General features: G+C 40.9%; 2 protein-coding genes across 2 annotated transcripts in view; one reads left to right on the forward strand and one right to left on the reverse strand.

Annotated features, from left to right (window-relative positions):
* HMG20A (high mobility group 20A) overlaps positions 1 to 22,602 on the forward strand; it is a 55,659-nt gene that overhangs the window by 26,516 nt on the left and 6,541 nt on the right. The window contains exons 4-6 of the mRNA XM_059690403.1: positions 16,812 to 16,887; positions 17,592 to 17,807; positions 19,802 to 19,944. Coding sequence (XP_059546386.1) covers positions 16,812 to 16,887; positions 17,592 to 17,807; positions 19,802 to 19,938 — 429 coding nt within the window. The 3' untranslated portion in view covers positions 19,939 to 19,944. The remainder of the gene's footprint in view (positions 1 to 16,811; positions 16,888 to 17,591; positions 17,808 to 19,801; positions 19,945 to 22,602) is intronic.
* Positions 9,236 to 9,774, reverse strand: LOC132211543 (large ribosomal subunit protein mL42-like). Its single transcript, XM_059656184.1, has one exon. The coding sequence runs from the start codon at positions 9,705 to 9,707 to the stop codon at positions 9,288 to 9,290; it is 420 nt and encodes a 139-aa protein (XP_059512167.1). The 5' UTR covers positions 9,708 to 9,774; the 3' UTR covers positions 9,236 to 9,287.

The raw sequence follows: 22,602 nt of genomic DNA on the forward strand, positions 1-22,602 counted from the left end.
TTCTTGTTTTCCTTTGCCAAAGTGACATATCCAAAAGAAGTATTACCAAGAGCAATGTCAAAGAGGTTACTGCCTATATTTTCTTATAGGAGTTTTTGGTTTCAGGTCTTACATTTAGGTCTCTAATCCATTTTGAGTTTATTCTTATATATGGTGTAAGAAGGTACTCTAGTTTTATTCCTTTGCATGTATCTGTCCAGTTTTCCTGACACTATTTGTTGACTAGACTATCTTTACCATATTCTTGCCTCCTTTGTTATAGATTAATTGACCACATAAGCATGGGTTTATTTCTGGGCTCTCTATTTGTTCCATTAATCTGTCTATCTGTTTTATGCCAGTACCATGTTGTTTTTATTACTGTAGCCTTGCAGTATAGATATCAGGTAGCATGGTACCTCCAACTTTGTTCTTCCTCCTCAAGATTGCTGTGGCTATTCAGATTCTTTTGTTGTTTCATACAAATTTTAGGAGTATTTGTCCCACTGCTGTGAAAAAATACCATTGGTATTTTGATAAGGATTGCATTGAATCTGTGGATTCCTTTGGGTAGTGTGGACATTTTAACAATATTAATTCACAAAAGAAAGAAAAGGATCCAAGATGGCTGCCGATTGGATGGCAGACTGCAAGATAGTGTGTGAGTGATAGAATGAAAGGAGAGTGCGTGGACCTGTGGAGAGTGTCTGTATTCATGAATCAGGGACAGCTAGATTCCAAGGGACTTTGGGGGGCTGGCAGACCAAGTCCCCCTGACCGGGCAGCCTCTACTGCTGCTGAAATCTCTCCCGCAGTGGCAAGCTCTGCCACAGAGGCCTCTCCATCTTGAAGGGGAGACCTGCGGTGATCAGTAGACCAGCTGTGATCAGAACCCCAGCCTTACTTTCAACCGGGGAGAACTAGGAACCTCCCAGGACTTTACAGCTACAATGCCCAGGGACCAGCTACCTCAGCTGCAAACCCACAAATGCTGGGACTCCAGCCTCCCCAACCCAGGGTATTTGTTGTTTTCACTTTTTTGATTAGTTGTTGTTTTATTGGAATTTTCTCCCCATATACATATTTTTTTTTTCTCCTAGTTTTTTCTTCTCTTTTCTCTCTTACATTTTTTTCTTTTTCTCAATATCATCTTTGCACTCTTTTCTATTCCCTAATTCTCATTTCTCTGGAGGTCAACTTTATTTGGGACTTTTAGTATCGTGAATACATTTGTGTTTGGTGCCCTGTGGGTTTTGTCTTCTTGTGTTGCATTTTGTGCCTTTAAGTCAAGCAAGGAGAGAAAGGACTACATAACCAAACACCTTGAGAGGAACAATTGTGGGGAGACGAAGAAACAGCCCGCATACAAGAGGAAAGGAGGAATGACCAGAAAAGGAAGTAAATTAAATCGAGGCAAGCAATATGACAGAGAAAGAATTCAGATAAATGGTCAGAAGGTCACTGAAAAGGATGGAAGACAAATTCAACAATATGTGTAAGCACCAAGAGGGAATGAAAACAGATCCAAGCAGAAATGAAAAATTACATCACTGCTATAAAGAACTCAATAAAAAGAATCAACAGTAGACTAGAAGAAGCGGAGAACCATATCAGTGAGCTAAAACACAAGGTAGGAAAAAATACCCAAGCAGAGCAGCATCTAGAAAAAAAACTTTACAAACAGGAGAGCCTAAGGGAACTTTGGGACAAAATGAAACAAACCAACATCTGCATAATAGGGGTGCCAGAAGATTGGAAAGTGAACAAGGAATAGAAAACCTGTTTGAAGAAATAATGACAGAAAACTTCCCTGATACCAGGATGAAAAAACACACACAACTCTAAGAGGCTCACAGAGTTCCAAACAAGATAAACCCCAAAAGACCAACACCAAGACACATTATAATTAAATTGGAAAACACCAATGACAAAGTAAGAATTTTAAAGGCTGCCAGAGAGAGATAAAGAGTTACAAAGGTGCATACAAAGGATGTCCCATCAGATTATCAACTGATTTCTCAACAGAAACATATCAGGCCAGACGTGAATGGAATGAAATATACAAAGTCATGCAAAGCAACGTTCTGAATCCAAGAATACTTTACCCAGCAAGGCTATCAATCAAAAAGGACTAAGGGAGTTTATTACCACCAAACCAACAATGCAAGAAATGCTAAAGGGTTTGCTGTAAAAAGAAGAAAGAAGAAGAGAAGAAGGAAAATGGGCATAAAGAATAAAAATGGCAACAAACACCTATCAATAATAACTTTAAATGTAAATGGATTAAATGCCCCAATCAAAAGACATAGGGGAGCTGAGTGGATAAGAAAACATGACCCCTATATCTGCTGTCTATAGGAAACCCACCTCAGAAAAAAGGAATCACACAGACTGATGGTGAAGGGATAGTGAAAGGTTTTTCAGGCGAATGGAAATGAAAAAAAAAGCTGGGGTTGCAATACTTTTATCAGACAAATTAGATCTCAAAGTGAAGGACATAACAACAGATAAAGGCCACTTCATAATACTAAAGGGAGCAATCCAACAAGAAGAAATAACTCTGATAAACATATATGCACCCAATACAGGAGCACCCAAATACATAAAAAAACTTCTGGAGGATATCAAGGGAGAGATTGACAGCAATAGAGTCATTGCACATTTTAATACCCCTCTATCACCATTGGACAAATCCTCTAAACAAAAAATCAGCAAAGAAACATCAATCCTAAATGAGTCACCAGATCAGATAGAATTAATTGACATCTTCAGAATATTTCAATCCAGAGCCACAGAATATACATTCTTCTCAAGTGCACATGGGCCATTTTCAAAGATACACCACCTATTCGGTGACAGGCAAAGTCTCTTCAAATTCAAGAAGATAGAAATCATATCAAGCATCTTCTCAGATCACAATGGCATAATACTAGAAATCAATTACAATAAAAAAAATTTTAAAGTTCAGCACCTGGAGGCTAAATAGCATGCTAAACAATGATTAGGTTACCAAAGAGATGAAAAAAGAAATAAAAAGAATCATGGCAACAAATGACAGTGAAAACACAACAATCCAAAATCTATGGGACATAGTGAAAGCAGTCTTGAGAGGGAAGTTCATAGCTCTACAGGCCTATCTCAAAAAAACAAGAAAAAATGGTAATAATTTATCTAACCCTACAACTCAAAGAGTTAGAGAGCAACAAGAAAAGCCCAGCATAAGCAGAAGGAAGGAGATAATAAAGATCAGAGCGGAGATAAATTACATAGCCTAAAAGTACAGTACAAAAGTTGAACAAAACTAAAAGCTGGTTCTTTGAAAGGATAAACAAGATTGATGAACCTCTAGCCAGACTCACCAAGAAGCAAAGAGAGAGGACCCAAATAAACAAAATCAGAAATGAAAGAGGTGAAGTAACAACCGATCCCAAAGAAATACAAACGATTATGAAAAAGTACTATAAACAACTCTATTCCAACAAAATGGACATCCTAGGTGAAATGGACATATTCTTAGAAAAATACAATCTCCCAAAATTCAACCAAGAAGAATCAAAAAACCTGAATAGGCTGATAACTACTGAAGAAATTGAAGCAGTGATCAAAAATCTTCCTGCATACAAAAGCCCTGGTCCAGATGGCTTTACAGGTGAGTTCTACCAAGCATTCAAACCTATCCTACTCAGACTATTCCAAAAAATTAAAGAGGAAAGCACACTTCAAAGCTACTTCTATGAAGCCAATATTACCCTAATCCCAAAACCAGATAAAGACACCACAAAAAAGAGAACTACAGGCCAATATCCTTGATGAACATAGATGCTAAAATCCTCAACAAAATTCTAGCAAATAGGATTCAGCATTACATTAGAAAGAATATACACCATGACCAAGTGGGATTTATTCTGGGGATGCAAGGATGATATAATATCGATAAATCAATAATTGTCATACATCACATAAACAAACTAAGAGACAAAAATCACATAATCATATCAATTGATACAGAAAAAGCATTTGTCAAAATCCAACACCCTTTCTTGGTTAAAACTCTCAGCAAAGTGGGAATAGAGGGATCATACCTCAACATAATAAAAGCCCTATATGACAAACCTACAGCCAGCATCATACTCAATGGGCAAAAACTAAACTCATTTCCCCTAAGAACAGGAACAAGATAGGGATGCCCACTTTCACTGCTCCTGTTGGACAGTTTTGGAAGTGCTAGCAATAGCAATTAGACAAGAAGAAGAAATAAAAGATATCCAAATTGGAAAAGAAAACGTAAAACTGTCATTTTTCACAGATGACATGATACTATACAAAGAAACGCCTAAAGACTCCATCAAAAAATTATTAGACTTGATAAATAACTTTGGCAATGTAGCAGGATACAAAATTAATACCCAGAAATCTATTGCCTTTTTATACACCAATAATGAACTCACAGAAAGAGAAGCAAAAAAAAAAAAAAAAATCCATTTTCCATTGCACCAGAAAAATTAAGATACCTAGTAATAAACTTAACTAAAGTCGTAAAAGATCTGTACTCAGAAAACTACAGGATATTGAAAAAAGAGATAGAGGAAGACATAAACAAATGGAAGAACATACCATGTTCATGGATTGGTAGAATCAACATCATTTAAATGTTCATACTACCCAAAGCAATCTATAGATTCAGTGCAATCTCCATTAAAATACCAACAGCGTATTTCAAAGATCTAAAACAAACTCTCCAAAAATTCATCTGGAATAAAACATTTTTTAAAAAAAGACCCTGAATAGCCACAGAAATCCTGAGAAAGAAGAACAAAGTTGGAGGGATTACAATACCAGATATCAAGCTATATTACCAAGCCACAGTTCTCAAACTGCCTGGTACTGGCACAAGAACAGACCTATAGACCAATGGAACAGAACAGAGAACCCAGAAATCTACCCAAGCCATTACACTCAATTAATATTTGACAAAATAGGCAAGAGCATGCAATGGAGTCAAGACAGTCTCTTCAATAAATGGTGCTGAGAAATTTGGTCAGATACATGCAAAAAAAATGAAACTAGATCACTAACTTACACCATACACAAAAACAAACTCCAAGTGGCTAGAGAACTTAAATGTAAGATGGGAAACCACAAAAATCCTACAAGACACCATAGGCAGCAAAATAGCAGACATATGTCATAGCAATATCTTTACAGACACAGCTCCTAGGGCAATGGAGACTAAGGAGAAAATAAAGAAATGGGACTACATCAAAATAAAAAGCTTCTGCAGAGCAAAAGAAACAATAAAAACAAAACAAAACAAGAAAGCCCACTACATGGGAGAACATATTTGCCAATGCTATTTCAGGTAAGAGTTTAATCTCCAAAATTTACAGAGAACTCATACAACTCAACAAAAGGAAGATAAATGATCCAATCAAAAAATGGGCAAAGGATCTAAATAGACACTCTTTGAAAGACGACATACAGAAGGCCAGGAGACATATGAAAACATGCTCAAAGTCACTAATCATCCAAGAGATGCCAATTAAAACAACAATGAGATACCATCTCACACCTGTCAGAATGTCTGTCATCAACAAATCAACAAATGACAAGTGCTGGTGAGGATGTGGAGAAAAGGGAACCCTCTTGCAGTGCTGGTTGGAATGCAGACTGGTGCAGCCACTATGGAAGACAGTATGGAGCAGCGGTTCTCAACCTGTGGGTTGCGACCCCTTTGGGGGTCGAATGACCTTTCACAGTGGTCGCCTAAGACCATTGGAAAACACATATATCATTACATATTGTTTTTGTGATTAATCACTATGCTTTAATTATGTTCAATTTGTAACAATGAAATTGTGGGTCACCACAGCATGAGGAACTGTATTAAAGGGCCGCGACATTAGAAAGGTTGAGAACCACTGGTATGGAGTTACTTCAAAAAGTTAAAAATGGTGCTCCCATTCGACCCAGTAATCCCACTTCTAGGACTATATCCCAAGAAACCAGAAAAACCAATCAGAAAGGATATATGCACCCCTATGTTCATAGCACAATTTACAATAGCTAAGATTTAGAAACAGCCTAAGTGCCCATCAGCAGTTGAGTGGATTGAAAAACTGTGGTACATCTACACAATGGAATACTATGCTGCTATAAAAAAGAAGGAACTCTTACCATTTGTATCTGCATGGGTAGAACTGGAGAGCATCATGCTAAGTGAAATAAGCCAGTCGGAGAAAGATAAGTATCACATGATTTCATTCATATGTGGAATATAATGATGAACATAATTTGATGAACAAGAATAGATCTAGACCCTTTGTAAGACTGTAAGCAATAAAATAAAATTAAAAAAAAATAAAAAATAAATTTTTTTTAAAAAAAAGAATAGATCTAGAGACAAATGGCGGGGGGGAGGGTGTTTAGAGAGCAACCAAAGGACTTGTATGCATGCGTATTAGCATAACCAATGGACACAGACACTGGGGCGGTGGGGGCTGTCCGGGGTGGGAATGGCTGGGGGTGGAGGGGTCAGTTGGGGAAAAAGAAGACATCATGTAAAACTTTAGACAATAAAAAAAAAAGTTATTTTTATCCATAAGCACTGTATATGCTTTTTATTTATTTGTGTCTTCTTCAATTTCTTTCTTCAATGTCTTATAATTTTTTGAGTACAGATCTTTTACCTTCCTGCTTGAATTTATTCCTCGGTATTTTTTTTATACAATTGTAAATGGGATTGTTTATATAATTTCTTTTTCTGATAATTTGTTATTGGTTTATAAAATGCTACCAAATTTCTGAATATTTCTTTTTTATCCTACTTTGATGAATTAGTTTATTAGTTCTAAGAGTTTTTGGTGGAATCTTATAGGGGTCTCTATATATGATATGTCATCTGCAAATAATGACAGTGTTCTTCCTTTCCAATTGGATGCATTTTATTTCTTTTCTTTTTGCCTGATTGCTGTGGCTAGGACTTTCAATACTGTGTTGAATAGAAGTGGTGAAAGTGGACACCCATATCTTATTACTGATCTTTAAGAAAAATGCATTTAGCCTTTCACTGTTGAATATGATATCACCTGTGGGTTTGTCATATATGGCCTTTATTATGTTGAGACATATATCCTGTAGTCCCACTTTGCTGAGAATTTATATCATAAATGGATGCTAGATTATGTCAAATACTCTTTAAGCGCCTTTTGATATGATTATATTATTTTTATCCTTTTAAAACATGTTTTTATTGATTCTTGGGGGGGGAGAGAGAGAGAGAGAAAAGAAAGAAATTGATGTGAAGTGAGAGTGAAACATCAGTTGTCTGCATCCTACACACTCCTTACTGGGAATTGAACCTACAGCCCAATCATGTGCCCTGATTGGGAATTGAACCAGCGACCTTTTGGTGCACATCAGCCAGGGCATATCCTTCATTTTGTTCAAGTGGTGTATCATGTTAATTGATTTGTGGATATTGAAGCAACCTTGCATCCCAGAAGTAAATGCTACTTGATCATGGTGTATGATCTTTTTAAAATATTGCTGGGTCCGATTTGCTAATATTTTATTGAGGACTTGTGTGTCTGTGTTCATCAGGGATATTGCCTTATAATTTTCTTTTTTTGTAATGTCTTTGTTGGAATCAGGGTAATGCTGGCCCCTCATAAAATGAGCTTGGGAGTCTTCCTTCATCTTGAAATTTTTGGAATAATTTGAAGAGGATCAGTGTTAATTTCTCTTTGAATGTTTAGTAAAATACACCTGTGATGCCATCTGCTTGGGACTTTGTGCCCTGACCAGGAATCCAACCATTACCTCCTGGTTCATAGGTCAGCACTCAACCACTGAGCCATACCAGCTGGGATGTTGTGAGTTTTTTTATTTTCTTTTTTAACTTTTATTATTGAGAATACTAGAGGCCCGGTGCACTAAATTCAGCAGCAATCAAAGCACGAGTGTCTGGCGTGGAAGGGTAGGTCCTAGCTGACCTCTGGGCCGTAGCAGCACCTGGGACCCAGAGCCTCCACGCGCCCCCCTCCGCCTGAGTCAGGGCGCCTGAGTCCCCACGCGGAGATGCAGTGAGCGCAGCCCGACTCTGCGGGCCTGGGCACAGCATGGGCCTCTGGGCTGCACAGTGGCGCCTCATGGAAGCCAGGCAGGCAGCGCGCTTTCTCCCACCGGCCTCGCAGACCAGCTCCTGCACTAACCCATGGGGAACCCTATCTGCCCCTGTGGTCCCAGCGGCTGTGGTCTGGCTCTCCCAGAAGAGGCTGTTCGGGTGTCGGGGAGGCTCCTCATGGGCGCCCGGCACCTGAGTGCAGGGGCTTCTCCAGCATGCAAGCCCTTGTGTCCTGGAAGAGGGTAGCGGAGGAGTGAGAGTAAGCTCAGCGGACACCCTGCATTCTCACCACACCTCTGTCCCTGTCAGCCTCTCTCCAGGTAGCCAGCGAGAGGTCACAGCCCCCCCTCCCAGGCACCATGGGAGGTTGGTTACCACCACCCACCCCCAGTTCCCCATCCCAGCCTGGGGCCAGGCCCCCATCGGGCGATCAGGGCCTGCCTGTTGCTGGTCTGCTGGGCAGTCAGTCGGGGCTGGGATCCCTGCCCAGCTACTTCAGCACCTGGGAACAGGGCAGCAGCCCTGCTGCTGCCACTGGTCACCGTCTGCGGGGCAGTCAGCGGGGCAGTCAGCGGGGCGATCAGGCCCCCTCTCACACCTGCCTTGGCCTGGCACGGCCTGCTCACCTGCTCCACCATCCCACTGTGCTCCCGCTCTCCTCAGGGCCCGTGGGGCTGGCAGCACCTCCACTGCCGCCCCAGCATCATGTAGCTGGCGCCCGCATGTTCTGTGCCGCCCCCTGGTGGTCAGCACACATCATAGTGAACAGGTCGAACTCCTGGTCGAGGGGACAATTTACATATTAGGCTCTTATTGTATAGGAAGGATTACAGATGCCCTCCTTTTTTCCCCTGTTGCCCCCCTCCACCTGGTTCCTACCCCACCCCAGGCCTTCACCACCTTTTTGTCTGTGTCCATAGGTAACATCTTTGGTTAATCTCTTCCTGCCTCCCCACCCCCCCCCCCCCCCCCGCCGTCCCCTCTTCCCTCTGAGATTCATCAGTCTATTCCACACTTCCATGCCTCTGATTCTGTTTTTTTGTTTGTTAGTTTGTTTGTTTTGTTTCATACATGAAAAGACATTTTTTTATTGTTTTACTATATAACATAGTAGTGAATATACCTGATTGCATTTTCTCAAATGGCAAATGAGAAATGGGACAGCATTTTACTGAAAACCTCAATATCATCTGTCTTTTGGAGGATTCAGTTTCCTACGACGTGTATGATACTGTCCACAAGGATACCAATGGTACTTAGTAGTAAAGAACATTTTGCTAAGTTGTTCTATCATGGATCCTTGCTCAAAGTGTTCATCTTTTTCTTCTAATCTGGTTTTTGGTGTTTGATCCTGTGTTTCTCCATAATTATGCACAAGATCTGGCCAAGGGATAGGCTTAGTGTCATCCTTCACAGAAGGATGGTAGTAAACTATTGTCGTGCCATCAGATGTCAAAGCAAGTTCTACTTTGCAATTATAGTCATCTGGAAGAGAAGAGTATGTGGATTTATGACAAACACAATATAAAGGTCCATTTTGGATTGGAAATAAATATTTCAAGACAGTTCTGTTTGATATTGCCCATTTCACTGCTGATACGTCCATGGTGAATCAAGATGCTTATCAGATGGTATGGAAAAAGATTTGAAGAGAATATGCTTTTAAAATTTGCTTCTAGGCATACCTGTTTTTAATCCCTCTACAGCTGCTCATTGCGAGCCCACCATCTTTCCTCTAGCTGGGTCCTAGGAGACATCACTCCTGCCTCTGATTCTGTTTTATTCACCAGTTTATTTTGTTCATTAGATTTCTTTAATTTTAGATTCAATTATTGGTAAATATATATGTGTTGCTGTTTTATTGTTCATATTTTTTATCTCTCCATGTTCTCCTTCTCCTTCTCCTCCCTTTTCCCCTCCTCCTCCCCTTCTTCCTCCTCCATCCTCCTCCTTCTCCTCCTCCCTCTTCCTCTATCCTCCTTCCTCTTTCTCCTCCTTCTTCCTTTTTCCTCCTTCTTCCTCCTCCAGCTCCTCCTCCTCCTTCCTCCTCCTTCTCCTCCTATTCCTCCCCTTCTTAAAGAATACCCTTCAACATTTCATGTAATACTGGTTTGATGGTGATGAACTCCTTTAGCTTTTTCTTATTTGTGAAGCTCTTTATCTGACCCTCAATTCTAAATGAGAGCTTTGCTGGGTAAAGTAATCTTGGTTGTAGGTCCTTACTAATCTTCCTGGTTGTTCACTTTGAATATTTCTTGCCACTCCCCGCTGGCCTGCAAAGTTTCTGCTGAGAAATCAGCCAACATTCGTATGGGCACTCCCTTGTAGGGAACTAACTGTTTTTCTCTTGTTGCTTTTAAGATTCTCTCTTTATCTTTAACCCATGGTATTTTAATTATGATGTGTCTTGGTGTGGGCCTCTTTGGGTTCCTCTTGTTTGGGACTCTGCACTTCCTGGACTTGTAAGTGTATTTCTTTCTCCAGGTAGGGGAAGTTTTCTGTCATTTCTTCAAATAGGTTTTCAATATCTTGCTGTCTCTCTCTTCTCCTCCTGGCACTGCCGTGATGCAAATGTTGGTACTCTTGAAGTTGTCCCAGAGGCTCCTTACAACTATCTTCATATTTTTTAATTCTTTTTTCTTTTTTCTCTTCTGGTTGGGTATTTTTTGCTTCCTCATATTTCAAATCTCATTTCTTTGATTCTCAGTATCCTCTACTCTACTGTTGAATACTGTAAATTATTCTTTATTTCAGTTAGTGTATGCTTAATTTCTGACTGGTCCCTTTCCATGTCTTTGAAATTCTCACTAAGATCCTTGAAAGTCTCATGAAGATCCTTGGGTAACTTTATGACGGTGATTTTGAACTCTGTATCCAGTAGTTTGCTGGCTTCCATTTTTTTCATTTGTGACATGTTTTTTGGTTTTCACATTTTGGCTGCTTCCCTGTGTTTGTTTCTTAGTATTAGGTAGAGCTGCTATGTCTCCTGGAATTGGTAGAGTGGCCTTGTGTAGGTGGACTCCTATGTGGGCTATGTGCAAAATCTTGTTCTTGAGCCTTGATCGCTGTTGGCATCACTGGGAGGAGTTGGCCTCCAGGCCAATTGACTGTGAGGACCAGCTGCAAATATAGTGGGAGAGCTGCTATGCAGGAAACACCCCTATGGAGCAGGACTTGCTTCAGTGAGGATCTGGTGGTCACTGAGTTTGCTTCTGGAGTGTGTCACTTGTGGATGTGTAGAATTGTAATCTGCAATGGTCTGAAGCTGTCCACTGGGTGCACTGGCTCTCAGACCTTCAGGGAGGAGCAAAGTTAGCCACTGCCTGGGGCCACACAGCAGGAGCTACAGAAGGATCTGCATACAGCTGCTATTTGCTGTTGGTAGTGGGCTTGGAGATTCTCAGGTGAGGCCCAGCTGTGAAGTAAGGCAAAGTGCTGGATCTTTTGCCTTTTAATGATAGGTTTGGGGCACACTGTCAACAGCTACCGCTTGTTTGAGAGATTTTAGCAAAGTCTGAAGCCTGAGCCAGGACAGGACATTCATATGGAAAAGCTGCTGCAAACAGGTTGGGTGGGGCTGCAAATTGGATGGGACGGTGTCTCAAGTAATCACCAGGCTGGAGCAAACAGTGTGGTCCAGGCTGATATGGCTGCCTGCTCTGCGACAGGGGATGTCCCAGCACAGGAATCCCTGTCTGGGAAAAAGCCATCCCCAAGTCCTGCCCAGATGCCAGACAATCCATTTCCTCCCTCTATGTATCTGGGTCCCCCAAAGCTGCCCGGTCCTGGCAGTCTGAGTAAGTTCGTTTGCCAGCCCTTTAAATGGAACACCTGAGTCTTGAGCAGCCTCTGTGTCACTCAGCTACAATCCCCGCTGGTTTTTACAGCCTGTAGTTGTGGAGAGTTCTCTTCCCAGCTCTGGGAGCCTGGGCTGGGGGTCTGGTATGTGGCTGGGATCCCTTGCTCCTCATGAGTTGCCCCCGCAGAGAAAATCTCCCTCCCAATTAAGAAAACACCACACGTGTTGGACCAGCCCGTTCTGTGCCTTTACTCCTACCAGCCTCTGTGTGCTTTCTTCTTTACTTCTCTAGTTGTAGGACTTCCAGGCAGCCAGCTTTCAGGCAGTTCTGGGTGATGGTTGTCTGTATTTTAGTTGTAATTTTATTGTGGTTGTGGGAGGCAGTAAGTACAGGAGTTTACCTACACATCCATCTTAGTTCTCTTGTGAGTTTTTGATTATTGATTCTATTTTGTTAGTAATTATCAGTCTGTTCGAATTTTCTGTTTCTTCTTGATTCAGTCTTGGAAGATTATGTGTTTCTGGGTATTTATCCATTTCTTCCTGGTTGTCCAATTTGTTAGCATATAATTGTTTATATTTACTTTTAATCCTTTGTGTTTCTGTAGTGTCAGTTGTCATTTTTCCTCTTTCATTTATGGTTTTATTTATTTTTTAGCCCTGTCTCTTTTTCTCTTTATGACTTAGTTATAGGTTTATTAATTTTATCTTTTCTAAGAACCAGGTCTTGGTTTTATTGATCTTTTGTATTGCTTTTGTAGACTCTATTTCATTTATTTCCACTCTGATCTTTATTAGTTCCTTTTTTCTACTTACTATGGGCTGTTTGTTGTTCCTTTTCTAGTTCCTGTAGGTATAAGATTAAATTATTTATTTGATATTTCCTTTTCTTTTTTTTTCTTTTTTTTTGAGATAGTCCTATATTGATATAAATTTCCTTTCTTAGAGCTTCTTTGGTTGTGTCCCATATTTTGGGTGGTGGTGTTTTTATTTTCATTTGTCTCAAGGAATCTTTTTATTTCTTCCTTAATCTCATTGTTAACTTATTTACTGTTTAATACTATGTTATTTAGCCTCTATGTTTTTATATGTTTATTAGTTATCTTTTTGAAATTGATTTCTAGTTTCATACCATTGGAATAAGAAAAGATGCTTGAGCCCTAGCCAGTTTTCTCAGTGGATGAACATCAGTCTTTGGGCTGAAGGGTCCCGGGTTCAATTCCAGTCAAGGACACATGCCCAGGTTGCCAGCTTGATCCCCAGTAGGGGGTATGCAGGAAGCAGCCGATCAATGATTCTCTCTCATCATTGATGTTTCTGACTCTCTCTCCCTCTCCCTTCCTCTCTGAAATCAATAAAAATATATTTATTTTTTAAAAAAAGAAAATCCTTTTTTTAAAAAAAGATGCTTAATAATATTTCAATCTTATATTCATTGAGACTTGTTTTGTGATTTAACATGTGGTCTATCATAGAAATGTTCCATGTTCACTTGAAAAGAATGTATATTCTGTTGCTTTGGGTTGAAAAGTTCTAGGAATATAAATTAAATATCTGGTCTATCATTTAAGGCTACTGTTTCCTTGTTGATTTTCTGCCTGGATGAGCTATCCATTGGTGTCGATGGGTTGTTAAGTTCTCCCACTATGGTTGTATTACTGTTGATCTCTCTTTTTCTGTCCAATAATACTTGCTTTATAAATTTAGGTGCTCCTACTTTAGGTGCTTAAGTGTTTACAAGGGCTATATCCTCTTTTGGGATTGATCCCTTTATATTTACTGTCCTTCTTTATCTGTTATTATAGCCTTTGTTTTCAAGTCTGTTTTTATTTTATATAAGTATTGCTACTCCAGCTTTTTATTTTTCATTTTCATTTGCATGAAATATCTTTTTCCCTCCCTTTAGTTCAATCTGTGTGTGTCTTTCTATCTAAAGTGGGTCTCTTGTAGGCAGCATATGTATGGGTCTTGTTTTCTGTGTCTTTTCATTGAAGCATTTAATCTGTTTACTTTAAAGTAATAGGTATGTAGTTATTGCCATTTTGTTAATCATATTTCTATCATCATCTTTTTCTCCTCGTTCATTTCTTATCTTATCCCCCTCTACTCCCTCCTCCTCCCTCTTTTAACATTTCTTGTGATACTAGTTTGATGATGGTGAACTCCTTTATCATTTTCTTGTCTGAGTTCTCTATCGCTCCTTCTATTCTAAATCATAGCCTTGCTAGTAGAGTAATTTTGCTTGTTTACCATTGCTTTTCATTACTTTGAATATTTCCTGCCTATTTCTTCTGGCCCCCAAATTTTCTGCTGAGAAATCAGCTGACAGTTATATGGGTTCTCCCTTGTACCTAACTAACTTACTTTTCTCTTGCTGCTTTTAAGATTTTCTTTTTGTCTTTAACCTTTGGCAATTTAATTATGAAGTGTTTTGCTGTGGGCCTCTTTGGGTTCATCTTATTTAGGACTCTGCACTTCCTGGACTTGTATGTCTATTTTTTTTTTTTTTTGCCTTTTTAGGGAAATTTTCTGTCATTGTCTCTTCAAATAGGTTATCAATTCCTTGCTCTCCTCTTCTCCTGGTACTCCTGCGCTATGAGTGTTGATGTCCCAGAGTTCCCTAAACTATCCTTATTTAATTTTATTCTTTTTTTTCTGTTTTGATTGTTTTTGTACCACTTCGTCTTCCAAATTGCTGATTCGAACCTCTGCTTCATCTAATCTGCCAATTTTTCTGTCTAATGTATTCTTCATTTCTGACTGGATCTTTTTTATGGTTTTTATCTCTTTGTGTAAGTTCTTAATGAGTTCATCTATTCTTTTTTTTAATTAAATCTTTATTGTTCAGATTATTACAGTTGTTCCTCTTTTTTCCCCCCATAGCTCCCCTCCACCCGGTTCCCAACCCATCCTCTGCCCTTACCTCCCCCCCACCCACTGTCCTCATCCATAGGTGTACAATTTTTTTCTAGTCTCTTCCCACACCCCCCCACACCCCTTTCCCCCTGAGAATTGTTCTGATTTCATTGATCATCATTTTATAACCAGCGTTTTGACCTCTGTATCTAGTAGATTGCTTTCCTCCATTTGTTTAGTTCTTTTTCTGGAGATTTCTCCTGTTCTTTCATTTGGGACATGTTTCTTTATCTCCTCATTTTGGTTGCCTCCGTGTGTTTGCTTCTACACAATAGGTAGATATGCTGTGTCTTCCAATCTTTGCAGGTGGCCTTATTTAGTAGGTGTCCTGTAGGACCCAGTGATGCAGTTTCCCTGTTCACCTGAGTTGGGTGCTCCAGCAGTGTTCCTTGAGTGGGTTGTGTACTCTCCTGTGGATTTGAGCACATCAGTGGTTTGGATTGGCCCTTAGCCTGACTGGCTATGAGGACTGGCCCTGACTATGACAGACAAGCTGTTATGCAGGGTTGACTTCTTAAAGGGAGATTCACTGTAGCAGGGCTCTAGTGCCTGCTGACTCCACCCTTTTGTTGTATCATTTTCGGAGAGAATTGAGGTGGTGCTCTAGTGTGGTCTGAAGCCAGCCACTGGGTGTGTTGGGCCTGGGCCTCTTGGGAGGAGTTCAGGTGCAGTCCTAGGTAAGCTGCTCCCTGTGCCTGACCTAGACCTACCTACCAAGAGCTACAGAATTATCTGAGGTTGATAGCTGTCTATACTGGACTTCCAGGAGGTACCTGGGAGAAGCCACACTATGAAATGAGGCTGACTGCCACTAGTGCCAGTCTGGGAGACACTTAGTATGGGTATAGGGCAGTGGATGGTGAACCTATGACACGCGTGTCAGAGGTGACACACGAACTCATTTTTTTGGTTGATTTTTCTTTGTTAAATGGCATTTAAATATATAAAATAAATATCAAAAATATAAGTCTTTGTTTTACTATGGTTGCAAATATCAAAAAATTTCTATATGTGACACGGCACCAGAGTTAAGTTAGGGTATTTCAAAATGCTGACACACCGAGCTCAAAAGGTTCGCCATTACTGGTATATGGTATGCCAAGGCCAGCTGCTGCTTTTGGGGGGTTTTGGACTTTTCAGAGAGTTTTAGGGAAATCCGCAGCACTGGCCAAGACCAGCCACATGTGAGGAATACCCTCTGTAAGGGGTTCAGGCCTGTGTGTGAGTTGGGTTGTGCAGGTTCTCAGGGAATCCCTAGGGTAGGGTGAGTTGGATGGAGACTCATATTTGGTGCTTGCCTGTATCTGCATACTAGATGGGGAAGGGCTCAGCAGAGGAACAAAATGGGGCCCATCTGCTGACTCTGTGAGGGGCAGAGGGGCACTCTGCAAAGGAACAATGGCCTCTGACAGCATATCTGTCTGGGAGAAAGATGCCCATGCAGACCTTGCCATTGAGGTAGGCAATTCAATTCCTCCCTGTATGTCCCTGGCAATTTCGAGCTGCTGCCCTAGTACTGAAATTCAGCAAGTGAGTCTGTGTAAGTCTGTGTGCGGGCTCTTTAAGCAGAACCCCGGGGACTCCAGCGACCTCCAACTCACTCAGCCACAATCTGTGTTGGTCTTCACAGCCAGAAATTATGGAACTTCTCTCCCCAGCACTGGAGACCTGGGCTGGGTTACCAGGTGTGGGGCTAGGTCCCCTTGATCCATGTCTGGACCTCTAAAGTTGAGATATCTCTCCCAGTTCTTAACCACCACACATGCATGTGGGATCTGCCTGTTCTGTGTCTTTGTCCCTCCTACCAGGCTTAACGTGGCTTCTTCTTTATATCCTTATTTATAGGACTTGTGTTCAGCTAGTCTACAAGGGGTTCTCAAGAGTGGTGGTTCTATAATTACATTGTAATTTAATGTCGTCATGGGAAGAGGCAAGCTCAATGTTTATGTATTCAGCCATCTTGACCAGAATTGTTTTGTTTCTCTTGCTTCACAGAAAGAAACAGAAATAAAGGAACGATCTGTTTTTGACATCCCTATATTTACAGAGGAATTCCTGAACCACAGCAAAGGTGATTACCAAAGTATCATTCTGTGTTACTCATGTCTGTGACAGGGAATTTTGTTCTCAGGAGGAATACATTGATCAAAAGCAATGATAGTGATATTCCAAATCCTAGGACTGGTCTGGAAGAAGAAAATTGTTTGTATTTTACTCTCTAGTAAAGGTAACTACTCAAAGACCAGTGAAGGAAAACTAGCCCAGTGTTGTCAAAACTGCTTTAGTCTCCGGATCAAAGCAAATAAATGTACATCACTAATTCAGTTGCTTTTGAACTATTAACCTGGAACCATTTATACAAATGAAAGCCTACATCGGTGTCCCAAATGTAATATAAGAGCAAAATTTGACCTCATTGTAGTAAAGATGGGAACCCAAAGCCGTGGTTACCCATTGTCCCACTGTTCCCCTGTGGAACCCCTCAGGCTTTTCATTTCATAGTTTAAAACAAACAGACAAACAAAAATACTTGGAATTGCAACTGTTCCTTGTAAATTTACGTATAGAATATGACCAGCTTTAAGAATTAAATTAGCTCTGGGGAGTCAGGCGTTTCATTCCAAATTGCTATTTGGAGGGCTACAATGAGAATAGAGTAATGAGGTGGGCTAAATTAGAGAAAGCTAAGCAGAACGTCCTTGGAAAAATTACTTGGCCTCCTCAGAGATTCCTAGCGCTCCATGTGTTCTGTGTGTGTCTGGGGGATGTCCTCAGCTCGGGAGGCAGAGCTTCGCCAGCTTCGCAAATCCAACATGGAGTTTGAAGAGAGGAATGCAGCCCTGCAGAAGCACGTGGAGAGCATGCGCACAGCAGTGGAGAAGCTGGAAGTGGATGTGATCCAGGAGCGAAGCCGCAATACTGTCTTACAACAGCACCTAGAGACCCTGCGACAGGTGTTGACCAGCAGCTTTGCCAGCATGCCCTTACCTGGTAATGCCATCCTTACCTGAGCACTTCAGAAAGTTGGAGGTGCTGTTTATATTGATACTAGAGTCCCAGTGCACGAAATTTGTGCACGGGCGGGGGGGGTGTGTCCCTCAGCCCAGCCTGCAACTGCTCCAATCAGGGACCCCTCGAGGGATGTCCGACTGCTCGTTTAAGCCCTATCCTGGTGGGATCAGGCCTAAACAGGAAGTCGGACATCCCTATCACAATCCAGGACTGCTGGCTCTCAACTACTTACCTGCCTGCCAGCCTGATCACCCCCTAACCATTCCACTGCCAGCCCAATTGACGCCTAACTGCTCCCCTGTCGGCCTGATTGCCCCTAACTGCCCTCCCCTGCTGGCCTGGTCACCCCTAACTGTCCTCCCCTACAGGCCTGGTTGCCCCCAACTGCCTTCCCCTGAAGGTATGGTCCCCCCCCCAACTGCCCTCCCTTGCAGACCTTGTCCCTCCCAACTGCCCTCCCCTGCAGGCTTGGTTGCCCCTAACTGCCCTCCCCTGCTGGCCTGGTCACCCCTAACTGTCCTCCCCTGCTGGCCCTGTCACTCCTAATTGCCCTCCCCTGTCGGCCTGGTCACCCCCAACTGCCCTCCCCTACCGGTCTGGCCACCCCCAACTGCCCTCCCCTGCTGGCCTGGTCACCCCCAATTCCCCTCCCCTGCAGGCCTGGTCTCCCCTAACTGCCCCCCCCCACCCCCCCCCGCTGGCCTGGTCTCCCCTAAGTGCTCTTCTCTGCAGGCCTGGTCGCTCCCAACTGCTCTCGCCTGCAGGCCCGGTTGCTCCCAACTGCCCTCCCCTGCAGGCCTGGTCGCCCCCAACTGCCCTCCCCTGCAGGCCTGGTCACTCCAAACTGCCCTCCCCTGCAGGTCTGGTCACTCCCAACTGCCCTCTCCTGCAGACCTAATCACCCCTAACTACCCTCCCTTGCAGGACTGGTTTCTCCCAATGCCCTCCCCTGCTGGCCATCTTGTGGCGTCCATCTTGTGTCCACATGGGGTGGCCATCTTGTGTGTTTGAGTGATGGTCAATTTGCATATTACCTCTTTATTAAATAGGATTGGCATGGTGAGGCTGAAGTCTCCCCCAAAGAGAAAAATCCATAAAATAAGGGTGTTTTCACCCTCAGGGTTTTTTGTGCATCATGCAATAAAATCTCAGTATTGGCTACAAATTACCCAAAATCTCAGGTTCTCTGGTCATTTAAAATTTTTCCAGCTATATTTTAATATGGCTTACTTTCTATTAGGTTTAATTTGATATTTAGAACAATGGAAACTGAGTAATACTGATTTAAGAATAAGAAAAGTGTACTTGCTTGCTTTGTAATTTTGTTTTAATGGAAAGGAAGAAGAAAACAAACACTAGTATTTCTTATATATCTTTTCATGTTGAGGTAAGTCACAGAAGAAAACTGGGCAAGTCTCTAACCTTTTGTTAATGCAGCTAATCATACACAAAATAGAGCAATTATATACCCATCTATTTAGAGTATGTAGATTTCATTTCTTTGAGGTCTAAAAAAATCTCTCCTCTGAAATTAAAATTTTGTCTGTGAAGGAGACCATTTAAAGCAGTGGTTCTCAACCTGTGGGTCGCGACCCCTTTGGGGGTCGACCGACCCTTTCACAGGGGTCGCCTAAGACCATCGGAAAACACATATATAATTACATATTATTTTTGTGATTAATCACTCTGCTTTAATTATGTTCAATTTGTAACAATGAAAATACATCCTGCATATCAGATATTTACATTATGATTCATAACAGTAGCAAAATTACAGTTATGAAGTAGTAAAGAAAATAATTTTATGTTTGGGGGTCACCACAACATGAGTAACTGTATTAAAGGGTCGTGGCATTAGGAAGATTGAGAACCACTGATTTAGAGGCATAATTTCTTCTGCTGTGGATTCAGTTGTGTTATGGTCGAACCAAATAGGGAGGATTTTCTGACTTTTTCTTCTTATCTTATGTCAGGAAGTGGAGAGACACCTACCCTGGACACCATTGACTCATATATGAACAGACTGCACAGTATTATTTTAGCTAATCCCCAAGACAATGAAAACTTCATAGCTACTGTTCGAGAAGTTGTAAACAGACTTGATCGTTAAGGAATGGTGAGTGCTCACTGATACACTTATATGCCAGCACAACTTCAAAAATAAAATGGCCTTTGACTTTATCAGTACTACTAAAACTTTTAGAATTATACTGAATAAATGAGTTGGAGATTTGATTCAAGATTCCTGTTGCATACTGGCTAACTGTAGTAAATAATGTTGGAAAACAGAATCAAAACAGTTTTACTTATGTATGCTTCAGCATAGTTTAATGGAAAGAGCATGATTTTTCTGGTTGGACCTTCATTATAGCTTTGTCACTCATCCTCCGTATTCTCGAGTGCTAACTTCCCAAAGAGTTTTGAAGAGTGAGTGAGAAACTTTGAGGAAATCACCCCCAAAACAGCACTTAAATACGAGAACAAAATAAGTATCACTTAATTTTTAAGCTTCCTTTCCCCTGGGAAATATTAATGGTAATTTACATTTAGTAGTCAACAAGACATTGTATGTATATAAACCTACATATATAAGAAGCTTTTTATTCACCATTGAATATTAGAGTGACAGTTGTATATTAAGAGTTAATGTGGACTAACCTTACGGTGAAACAGTTAGTGCCTTGATTAAATTAATTAAAATATAAATTTTCAATAAGCAAAAATGAGAGGAGAGAGAAAATTAGCTTTTTAAAAATATATTTAACAGCTCTGGCCAGGTGGCTCAATTGGTTTGAACGTCATCCCATACACCAAAAAGTTGCAGGTTTGGTTCCCAGTCAGGGCAAATACCTAGATTGTGAGGTTCAATCCCCTATGCATATGGGAGGCAGCCAATCTATGTGTGTCTCTCACATCAATGTTTCTCTTTCTCTCTCCCTTCCTCTCTCTGTAAAAAATCAATAAACATATCCTTGGGTGAGGATAAAATATATGTATATTCAACAAATTACTAATGGTATGTGTTATGTCCTTTCAGAGGAGACAAAAAGTACATTTCCAGAAGGGATCTGCCCATGTAAACATTTTGGTACCAATGGTCAGTCATCGGGTATCATTTTTTAAATGGAACATGTATTTATACACTCAAATTCCTATAGATAGAGTACCCTTTAGTATGCCATCCCACAAAATTGACAGTCCTTTGTCAATTAAATTGTTCTGTGCCCACAGACATACAAGCTGTGTGGAAATCCTAATATGTGGATACTAAAACAAGAGTGGGTAGCAGGATATGCTCCTTAAAATGGCCAAACCTGGGTTTGAATCTTTTATATTTTTGTCCTGCAGGTATGTGAGCACACTCATATACATATTCATATTCATTTTCAGTATTTATTTATTTATACAAATAAATAAAATCAGTGATTCTTTTTTTAAAAATTTCATTGATTGGAGAGAGAAATTTGCTATTCCACTTATTTATGCATTCATTGGTTGATTCTTGTATGTACCCTGACTGGGGATCGAACCCACAATTTTGGTGTATTGGGACAATGCTCAAACTAGCACCAGGCTAGGGCTCCCATGATTCTTTATCTAATTAGGCAGTATCTGCTAGCAAAAACAAAAGCAGTAGTCTTTATCCTTCTTGGCCATGCCTTTGGATGATAACCATACAAGGCAATTCATTATACTTTAGCCTCAGCCATGCTCTGATGGAGAAAGAACTACTGTTTTTCTAGTAAGTGGTTAGATGGAAGGGACTATACTTATAAGATATGGCCGTACTGCCTGCAGAATAAAGCACTAGCATTACTGCTGCTTTTTGTGAAGGGAACAGCTTGTAAATCTAGGCCTGGGATTTTTGAGGAGCTCATCATCTTTCTCATTTTCACATATTGTTTTCTTGTGGGCTTGAAAAGAGAGAAGAAAGCTGGGAGAAACAGTTGAGGAGATTGTGAAAGAACACAATAACAGATAACATGGTGTCGCCTCACATAGGTATAGGGCAGTTATTTTTGAGCCAAAAGTGGTTTTCTGTTTTGAGCATTTTGCTAATAATAAGATGGTCCTAATACTTTACCAGTCTTAGGGATATAAACTATAGTATCTTTTCTGAAGTATCTTTTTTTTTTAATGTCTTTACCAATTTTTTTTGTTTGTTTTTGAGAGAGGAGAGAGAGAGACAGAGAGACCAAGAGACAGAGAGAAACATCGATCTGCTGCCTCCCACACGTACCCCAACTGGGACCAGTAACCTTTTGGTGCACGGGACAATGCTCAACCACTGAGCCACACTGGCCAGGGCCAAAGTGTCTTTGAAAACCTAGAATGTTATTATTCTTTATTTTAAACTACAAATATTTTGCCCTTGAAAAAGTAATACCTGAAAATGAATTATTTTATTACTTACAGGTTCTTACAGTCTAGCCATGCAATCATAACTAAAACTGGATACCCCAGACCCTCAAAACTGTCAAACAAAACGTTATAAATACTACAATTAATACTAGCTTGGCTTCATTATACAAATACGTACAGACACCTAGGCCTGATGTCCTCAGCATTTGTGGTTCCACTGTCAGGAGCCAGTGAGTGAAGGGAAGCTAATGGTCTCCCGTATTAGAGGAGCAAATTAGCACTAGAAGGGACCTTTAGAAATTCTAATATTTTTACATATAAAGAAACTGAGTTCCAAAGAGGCGAAATGTCTTACCTGGAAATAGCTATGTAAATGACTGCAGAATCCAGGTATAGAACACATATATCAAAA

This window comes from Myotis daubentonii, chromosome 1, assembly GCF_963259705.1.
Source record: "Myotis daubentonii chromosome 1, mMyoDau2.1, whole genome shotgun sequence".
NCBI classification, from domain to species: Eukaryota; Metazoa; Chordata; class Mammalia; order Chiroptera; family Vespertilionidae; genus Myotis; species Myotis daubentonii.